General features: G+C 58.8%; 1 protein-coding gene across 1 annotated transcript; it reads left to right on the top strand.

Moving 5' to 3' along the window:
- The first annotated feature begins 128 nt into the window (after nt 1–128).
- MIEF2 (mitochondrial elongation factor 2) lies at nt 129–6,294 on the top strand. Its single transcript, XM_012747914.3, has 4 exons — nt 129–1,221; nt 3,233–3,386; nt 3,604–3,766; nt 4,241–6,294. The coding sequence occupies exons 1-4, from the start codon at nt 929–931 to the stop codon at nt 5,293–5,295; spliced, it is 1,665 nt and encodes a 554-aa protein (XP_012603368.1). The 5' UTR covers nt 129–928; the 3' UTR covers nt 5,296–6,294.
- Nucleotides 6,295–9,571: the final 3,277 nt, after the last annotated feature.

Raw genomic sequence — 9,571 nt, 5'->3', positions numbered from 1 at the left:
CGCCCGCCGCCAGGGGAAGCCGGCTCCGCGCCCCGCACCGGACCCGGACGCACGGGGTCGCTCCGCGGGGAGGCGCCGGCCCGCTGGGCCTCCGCTTCTCCGCCCGTGCGGCGACTGGAGAGGCCTGGAGGATGCAGGGCCCCGTGCTCGAGCAGGAGGCTCCCACAGCCTCCGCGCTCAAGGCCCGGAGCCCCAGGCCAGGGCTTCACGTTCGCTGCAAGGCTGCAGGCCGCTGCGCCCCCGGAGAGATCCCAGACCCAAGCCCCGGGGCGCAGGCGCCCAGAGCGTCTGCGCGTGCGTCCCCGGGTGCCTGACTCCTGCTTCTCGTCTCCTCATGTGTGAAATGCTTCCTAGGGTTGTCGCCAGAAGCAAGTGGACAAATGCCTGCGTTGCTGGCAGCACGCAGCAGACGCCAGGCCAGCGGCAGAGTATTCCCGCTTACGCCGGCACCCCTCGTTACTGGCTGCTGGTGCCCCCGCTACAAGGGGGCTGCAGATCAGCCGCGTCCGCCTCGGTCCGGCTGTTCACGCTGCGCCCCCCGGGCGGCATGTGGCCGGCCCCGGTACCTGGGCCTCAGCTCACATGCACGACCACCCTTCGCAGGGGTAGAGGGGCCGACCCCTTTTACAGGAGAAAAATTTGAGGCCGGGGTAGAAGGGCCCACACAAGGTCGCACGGAGATGGCAGGGATAGGCTCTCTCTCCCAGGTGTGCCCCCAGCAGGCCCGCAGGTAACCAGGAAGCCACCAAGGACTTCCTGCAGAGATGACCTAAGAGGTCGGAGGCGCGGGCCCCTGGCCAGCTGCCGCCTGACTGCCAGGCCTGCGAAGGGGCGTAGGCCAGACAGCTTTCTCCAAAGCGGAGGCTCACATTACAAACGCACAGGCCACCAGAGGACAGCTGCTCACACCGCCATTCGCGTGGTGGGAATGCAGCCTTGCGCCTTTAAATTCGGAGTGCGCCGGCGAGTCCCGCCTCAAGAGGGCGTGGCCTACCCGTCACTGGCTGAGCCGCGCAGTATTTTGGAACCTCTGCGCGGGAGCCCAGCGCTCCGATTGGGGCTAGGGCCTGCCTGTCTGCGTGCCTCTGGGGTCAGAGGCTTCCCCCGGGCCCTGGGCGTTCGGTTCCCGGGTGTTTCACGTTCCATTCCCAGGCGTTCCGGACTTAGGGGCCCGGTGGAGCCGCTGCGTCCTCCAGTCGCTGCGCAGACGCCACGACGCAGGTACGGCTGGAGCGCCGAGGGGCAGCCCCGGGGGCACCCAGCCCCGGGCGTGGCGCGCGTCCCGGGTGCAGATCGGAGGCGTGGCCCGCGGTCTCCGCCGGGGCAAGAGGGGAGGGCTGGGGGCCCCAAGACTCGAGGTCGAATCCCAGCCCTGCCCTTTCCCGTCTCGGGCATTTTACTTGGGTTCCCTGGGCCTTGGTGTCTTTCCCTGTGAACCGGGCTGCAACAGGCCCCCCTAGCCTAGGGGCTGCTGTGTGGCCGGTCAACCCTGGCCTAGGGCAGGCGGGTTTGGCGGAGGAGGGGAAGGCCAGGCGGCATCCAGGGCTTGGCTGTGCAGTCAGGTTATTTTTAACCACCCGCGCCCTCTCCCCCTTCCTGGAGTTGGAAGGCTGCGGGTTAGGGCCTGCGCGACCCCTCCAAGAGCAGGGCTGAATCCCAGTTTAGACAGGTGGAGGATCTTTAAATAGCTTTACAGTTTGCAAAGTGGATTCCTGGTCCCGCCGGGGGTGGGTGGCAACACTGATCCCCGTGTCACCGATGAGGAAGCTGAAACTGGCTGTGGTGGCCTAGGACCTGTCTGGCCTAGGACCGCCCCAGAGCCTGTTTTATTTTTAGTCAGAAGCAAATGCGTGCGTGTCCGTGCTCAATCACATAGTGCTTCAGTCTTCAGCTACTCCAGGCCTCTTGTCACCTGGCAACAGCCCCTGGCACCCACAGCATAGCAGGGAGGACAGAAGTCCTTGGTGCCCCAGGTCATCTCTGAGGCCTCCCCCACAAGACCTCTGCCAGGTGTCTGACGGGTGCCCTAAGCTTGCCTCTTGGTCACACATCTCCCTCAGCTCTCATTGCCTGAGGACAGCGGCCTCTCACAGAACCTGAGGCTGGGGCTTGGTGGACTGGACCCTGGGAGATCTCTGCCTCCACTTCCCAAGTGCCCAGCCCCACCCAGCCATACACTGCAGGGCCGCTCACTCTCCTTGCTGCTGCCTGTGCCATCGGCCCTCATCTTACCTTCTTTGTTGCTTGGCCTCCTGGGAGCTGAGGATAACCCCCGGGCCCCCCAACAGTGTCCCAAGCCCCAGAGGCCCTGATAGCCCTCTGTCTGGGGCCACTGGGCAGCCCTCTGGATCAGTCTTTAGGATTGCCCCTGACTGTGGGGCTTCGGCTTTGGCTTGCACATGCCCATTGGCCTCCCTGGCCACCTGGGCCATCTCACTCTGCTTGTTCTCTCACTTGGGACCTCTGCCTCTGGGGGCTGCTACCAAGATTTGAGGCTTTGCCTCTGAGCATCACACAGGTACCCGCCAAAGGCCCGAGAGGCCCCCCCAGGCAAGCTGTCTGGGCCGCCAAATCACTGGTCTTCTCTGGGCTTCAGGTTCCTCCTGAGAGGATATCAGGGAGGGCTGCTGTGCCCAGCCCTTGTTAGGAACCTGGGAAGAGGCAGCCTCTGAGGACCTGGCCACGTGGCACAGGGAAGACCCATCGGAATCTGGAGGCTTTGCATTCATGGGTTTGAGACCTCGATACTCGCTGTGCGGTTTGGCAGCCTGTAGCTCTGTAAAATAGGGGTGGCCATGATAAGACCCACCTCACAGGTCTTTGGTGATGTCAGGGGTCCTGGAAGGTGGGTGGGGGGAGATGGGCCCTTCCCCTAGCTGCCACAGGGCCTTTGTGAGCTCTTCTTTCCAGGGGTGGGTTGCTTGCAGCTTTGGGGGAGAGGGCTTGGCTGCTCCTCATCTCCTTGCAAGAAATGGGGACTTGGGGCCCCAGACCCCAAGTTCCAACTCCAGCCCTGCCCCTTCCTGTCTTGGGCACTTCACTTGGTTTCCCAGGGCCGTGGTGTCCTCCCCTGTGAATGGGTGGCCCTTTTCTCATGAGACATTCTCAGCCCTCTGAGGGATTGACTGTTACCCCAGCACGATGGCAGCCAGAGGTCCTGCACACACTGGCCCCGCTGCCAGCCTGGCTGCCTGCAGCCTGAGCTGTTGCTGCACCCCTGGCTCTCTTACAGGCCGACCATGGCAGAGTTCTCCCAGAAACGGGGGAAGCGGCGTGGCGACGAGGGGCTGGGCAGCGTGGTGGACTTCCTCCTGGCCAATGCCCGCCTGGTGCTGGGTGTGGGCGGGGCTGCCGTGCTGGGCATTGCCACCCTGGCTGTGAAGCGGGTAAGACCAGGCTGGGTGGGTCATCCCTGAGGCTTCCAGAGGAGGATGACAGGGCTGGGGCCTGCACAGGGTCCAGGGGGGGCGTGGGGACTTCCCGAGGCTGGTGCTGGAGCTCAGGGCACCTGCTTCTCCCTAGCACCCTGGTTTGCTTTGCCCCTGGGCTTTGCTGTGGCTGCCCAGGCTTCGGATGCTCTGATCTGTGTCCCCCTGCCTGCAGTTCATCGACAGAGCCACTAGCCCACAGGATGAGGATGACACCAAGGGGGACAGCTGGAAGGAACTAAGCCTTCTCAAGGCCACACCAAACCTGCAGCCCCGGCCCCCGCCTGCTGCCCTCAGCCAACCTGTGTTGCCCCTGGCCCCCCTGCCCTCTGCCCCAGGTGAGTGGCACCCTTCCCTTCTGATGTGGGTGGGTACCTCTTTGTTGGTCACATTCAGGAGGTGCAGCCCAGGCTCTGCCACTGATGGATGCTGTGACCCTACACATGTCTCTTCCCCTCTCTGGGCCATGGGCTCCCCAAACATTTAATGGGGATTGTATTTCTTTGCCGTCCTACCAGAGCGAGGTGACAGCATGATGGTGGGGAGCCTCAGATGGGGAAACTGAGGCCTAGAGAGAGGCAGGACCTGTCCCACTTTCCACTTTGCATGAAGCTGTAGTAGCTGTAGGGTGAGGGTGATAGACTCTGGGACAAGGAGCACTCCTTGTCAAGTGCTCACTGTATGAGAGGATGGGAACTAAGTGCTTTCTCAGGTGTCATAAGCAATGAGGAAAGTGAGGGGCAGGGACATCACAGAGCTAGTCATCAGGTAGGGTTCTGTTCTGACTGGTTCCCTGTGCCTTCACTCTGCAGAGGGTCCCACAGACACTGATCCTCAGGTGCCACCTCAGCTCAGCTCCCCAGCACCGCTGTGCCTGACATTCCAGGAGAGGCTGCTGGCATTTGAGCGGGACCACGTGACCATCCCAGCAGCCCAGGTGGCTTTGGCCAAACAGCTGGCTGGTGACATTGCCCTGGAGCTGCAGGCTTACTTGCGGAGCAAGTTCCCAGAACTGCCCTTTGGGCCACTTGTGCCCCAGGGGCCACTCTACGATGGGCTACAGGCGGGGGCCGCCGACCATGTGCATCTCCTGGTACCACTGGTGTTGGAGCCGGGTCTGTGGAGCCTGGTGCCGGGTGTGGACACCGTGGCGAGGGACCCTCGCTGCTGGGCAGTGCGCAGGACTCAGCTTGAGTTCCGCCCCCGAGGGAGCAGCCCCTGGGACCGCTTCCTGGTGGGAGGCTACCTCTCCTCCCGCGTCCTGCTGGAGCTTCTCCGCAAGGCACTGGCTGCCTCCGTCAACTGGCCAGCCATCGGCAGCCTCCTCGGCTGCCTGATCCGGCCCAGCCTGGCCTCCGAGGAGCTGCTGCTCGAGGTACAGCACGAACGCCTGGAGCTCACAGTAGCTGTGCTCGTGGCAGTCCCTGGGGCCGATGCTGATGACCGCCTCCTGTTGGCGTGGCCCCTGGAGGGGCTGGCTGGGAACCTCTGGCTGCAGGATTTGTACCCAGTAGAGGCCGCCAGGCTGCGGGCCCTCGATGACCATGACTCTGGGACCCGCCGACGGCTGCTGCTGCTGCTATGTGGCATCTGTCGTGGCCACTTGGCCCTGGGGCAGCTGGGCCTGAGCCACCTGACCCAGGTGGTTCTGCGTCTGGGGGAGGAGGATGTGGATTGGGCAGAGGAGGCCTTGGCAGAACGCTTCCTGCAGGCCCTGGAGCTGCTCATCGGCAGCCTGGAGCAGGCCAGCCTGCCCTGCCACTTCAACCCCTGCGTGAACCTCTTCGACAGCTTGTCCGAGGAGGACATTGACGACATTGGCTACGCGCTGTACAGTGGCCTACAGGCACCTGAGGGGCTGCTCTAGACAGGTGGGGACGGTGGTGCTGGGCAAGTTTTCTGATGCTGGTGAGCTGTGTTTGTCTCCCAGGGATTTGGAGAGTGGGTTTTCTCTCGCTTTTAGCCAGGATGAAAGAGGGTACATTACCCCAACCCAGGGCATTGATGTGTGTGTGGGCTATGATCGCCAGGATCCCTGAGGCTGGAGAGCTCGGGTCACTGTCACCTGAGTGCAGCTGGGCTGCCTTGGCAGCATGGAGTGCCAGCCACTCACATAGAAGCCCTGTGTTCCCTGGGGGTCAACCCCAGGACTTTGGGCTCTGTCCATCATCACCAGCAACAAATCCACTGACAGAACGTGGCTCCTGCCATCCAATGCAGGGATAAAGGCAGCTCTGTTTTTCTGCTGAGTGATTTAATGCTTTCCTTGGGCACCAGCTCCAGGTACCTTGAGGCATCTGGTGCCAGGTGGTATCATGTTTGTTCCATCCCCTGGGGCCAGAATCACCTGGTGTCCCTGGAGGACAGCTTTTTGGTTATTAGAGGATGGCGTTTTCCCGATGCCTTCTGAGCGCTTAGTTTTCTTGTTCCCTTTGGGCTCCAGAGCAGGAGCTCAGTGTGACTTGCTGCCCACCTGATAACCTCCAGGGAAGGCCCCTTTCCCCCAGCTACGTGAGTTTTCTCTGCAGGCAGCCGAGGGCCCTTACTTGCTGGGGGAGCTGAGGCCCTGTGCTGTCCCCCTTGCCTGCAGCTGGGTTGTCCCACTGTCGCTCCTCCTGGCCCCACTGGAGAGCAGAGGATGTGCCTCTCCTAGAGAGGCCTGGTGCACACACGCAGCCCTGCAGTGTGCCACAGGGACTGTGCTCAGCTGATGTCTGTATTGACGTCGAAGTCTGGCAGAGGTAGCAGCAGCCTAGAGGAAGGAGATTCCACCTCCCCTCCCGGGTGCCTGTCTTTGGTATTCTTCCTGCTAAAACGAAGCTATGCCTCAAAGAATGTGAACAAGAATAAAAAGAAAGGATTCTAATGTGTGTGTAACTTGTGCTGGGTAAAGGGGTCTTGGCACTTTCATATGTGGCTATTTGGGGTTTCCTGAAAGTCCCGTGGCTTGGCCTGCCAGTTTGACAAGTGGGCTACCACCAAGTTTGGAGGTGGTAGGGTTTATTTTAAAAAGTAGTGTCTTAGTCTATTTGGACTGCTGTAACAAAATACCATAGACTGGGTGGCTTAGAAACAAATTTATTTCTTACACTTTTGGAGACAGAAGTCCCAGACCGAGGCACCAACAGATCTTGCATCCTGGTTCATAGGTGTCACCTTCTAGCTGTGTCCTCGCCTGGTGGCAGGGGAAAGGGATTTCCCCTGGGTCTCTTGGAAGGACACTAAGCCCAACCATGTGAAGCCTACACTCGTGATGATTTAATCATCCCCAAGGCCCTACCTCTTTTCAATTTAGGGGTTTCAGCAATTAGGACTTCAGCATATAAATTTGTGGGGGACGCAAACTTTCAGTCCATAACAAGTTATGTGGAGGGAGAAAGTTAAAAGTCTTAGTGTAAAGTCTTGCTTTAGCAATGGGAACCAACTAGTTCAGGTTTTGTTTCTAAGGCTCAACTGCCAGGCCCAATGTCATGCCCTCCTGCCCTTTCTGGGCTCAGTGGGGCTGTCCCGCAACCCTGCAGCCAGGTCCCATCAGTCCAGATACCTCCTTTCTCCACCTCCCTTGCCTTTCCATGTGGCCCCACAAGTAGGTAGCAAACTCAGCCCTCTTCGTGCAGGTGAGAAGCCAGAGCATCTTGGTGTTCCCCAGGAGTCAAAGTTGGACTCACTTCCTGTCACCACAGATGACAGATGAGGCCTGGGGAGGGCTCTGGGCCATGGGGGCTCTAGCCACCCCAGCTGTGCCCTTTTCACTTGCTTCAGCCCTTCCCACACCATTGTTATCTCCTCATGGGAGACCCCTACCCCTTCCGACGGTGGCTGCAGGAGGCAAGGGGAGCAGGACAGTGTGGGACAGGGGTGGTGGGTAGGCCTCCCGGCACAGAAGCTGCAGCAAGGGTCGGGGGTGGGAAACTGGCTTAATCAGGGTCTGTTCCAGCCACTGTCAGGAGCTGCACCTGAGCCTTGGTCCCTGGTACTTTGAGCCATTTTACTGGCAGAGGGCAGGCAAGGGAGCAGCCCGGGCAAAGCCTGTGCCTCGGTCCTCCCATCTATATTATGGGGAATCAGGGACACCTACGTCCCAGGTGGCTGTGAGGTGCAACTGGGGTGGCAACGCTGGCCCATCTGGCACACAGTGAACTGCCCTGGAATGAGACTGCTGGGCGTCGCTGCCCCTGCCCTTCCCACGTCTCGACGCCCCAGCACAGCAAGGCCCTCCCAGGCGCCAGGCGAGCCCACTGGTCACGAGGCCAGAGGCCACAGTACAGGAAGCTTGGTCCAGAACCCTTCTTAGGCAACGGGCCTGACCAAGCTGGTGTAGGCCACTCTGTGGAGGCCACCTGCTTCGGGCAGCTCAGAATGCTCTCGTCATTCTGTGGTTTTATAGGGAAAAAACCAAGATGAGTTGAAAGGGAGAGAAATGTACGTGGTTATATCACCTAGTTACTGTCTGGGATTTTATTTCTAGCCGGAGAACTGGACACAAGTCACCGTTTTTGCTAGGAGCCTTCTCGGGACCCATGTCCTGGGCTGGCATGGTCCTGGGCCCCACCAGCTGCTAGATGAGCTGCTGAGAAATCCCACACTCTCCCCTTTGACCTGAGGACAACTCCAGCTCTGCATGCCTGGGCAAGCCATGTGTGGACTCAGCCCGGGCCCCAAACGTCTTAGTAAGCAGGTGATTCTACTTGCTCAGAATACAGGGATCACCAGACCGGGATGGGGAGGACTGCACAATGGAGAATATAAACATTAATTTTAAAAACGTCACCTATAGATCATCTTGGCTAACTGAAGAATAAACCTCACCAAAAAGAAAACATCCCCTTTTAGTAAACCCACTTCTTTTCAAGAATATTTAGCTATAGGGAAGTCCATGAAGGGGAGATCATTATCTCCCCAGAGCTGACCTGTCTAGCTGGCTTCCATCTTTGCTATTCTTATGATTACTATTTTTTTTTTTGAGACACAGTCTCACTCTGTTGCCTGGGCTACAGTGCCATGGTGTCAGCCTAGCTCACAACAACCTCAAACTCCTGGACTCAAGCAATCCTCCTGCCTCAGCCTCCCAAGTAGCTGGGACTACAGGCATGCCCCACCATGCCCGGCTAATTTTTTTCTATATATTTTTAGTTTGCCAATTAATTTATTTGTATTTTTAGTAGAGACAGGGTCTCGCTCTTACTCAGGCTAGTTTCGAACTCCTGACCTTGAGCGATCCTCCTGCCTTGGCCTCCCAGGGTGTTAGGATTACAGGTATGAGCCACTGCGCCCAGCCCATCTTTGCTATTATTAAAAAAATAGCCTCTGGGAGGCCGAGGTGGGCGGATTGCTTGAGGTCAGGAGTTCGAAACCAGCCTGAGCAAGAGCCAGACCCTGTCTCTACTATAAATAGAAAGAAATTAATTGGCCAACTAATATATATATATATATAAAAATTAGCCGGACATGGTGGCGCATGCCTGTAGTCCCAGCTACTCGGGAGGCCAAGGCAGGAGGATTGCTTGAGCCCAGATTGAGGTTGCTGTGAGCTAGGCTGACACCAGGGCACTCACTCTCACTTTGGGCAACAAAGTGAGACTGTCTCAAAAAAATAAAAACCACTCTGAACAGAGTTTCTGTGCACACAGCTTTCTCATTAGGAGTTTCCTACGAGCGGACAGTATTCAAATATTGCTCAGATCCTGAAGGTCTGTGCCACACTGGGTTCTAGTCAGCTTAGAAAACACCGCCACCTCCCAACACCCAAACAGCAGGGAGCAGAGCAGAAAGGTCACAGTGGCTGGGTTTCAGAAATGGAAATGCACCCCCCCCCTGCTACCCCTTACTGCAACTTTGAAATTTGCTTTGGAATGGGAAAGCAAAGTGTTGATTCATACTCCCACCAGCAGTGCAGAGGCTGACTTGTCACTTGCATCAAGGAAGAGCAAAGTCACTTCAGCATCAGCCTGAAGAGCCCTCAGCTACAGCGGTCTTGCTGGCCCCAGCCTCCCTGGAGCACACCCGCCTAGAAGCCAGTGCCCAGGCACTTGGGGAGGGTGCGGCCTCGCCTTGAACTGCACAGGTCCTTTCCCCAGCCTGCCTTCAAGGGGGGATCCTTCAAGTGGGGATTTAGTGGGCCTTGAGGTTACACACCTCAGAGC

The sequence above is a fragment of the Microcebus murinus genome, chromosome 18, assembly GCF_040939455.1.
Source record: "Microcebus murinus isolate Inina chromosome 18, M.murinus_Inina_mat1.0, whole genome shotgun sequence".
NCBI lineage: Eukaryota > Metazoa > Chordata > Mammalia > Primates > Cheirogaleidae > Microcebus > Microcebus murinus.
The sequence above is the reverse complement of the archived record's forward strand: the minus strand, read 5'-3'. Positions and strand labels throughout refer to the sequence as shown.

Bases quoted from the DNA above. Each gene is read 5' to 3' on its own strand.
- MIEF2 (XM_012747914.3), top strand. From the start codon at position 929: ATGCAGCCTTGCGCCTTTAAATTCGGAGTGCGCCGGCGAGTCCCGCCT. The intron at 3,387-3,603 runs GTAAGACCAGGC...CCCTGCCTGCAG, and splicing joins CCACCCTGGCTGTGAAGCGG to TTCATCGACAGAGCCACTAG. The intron at 3,767-4,240 runs GTGAGTGGCACC...TTCACTCTGCAG, and splicing joins CCCCCTGCCCTCTGCCCCAG to AGGGTCCCACAGACACTGAT.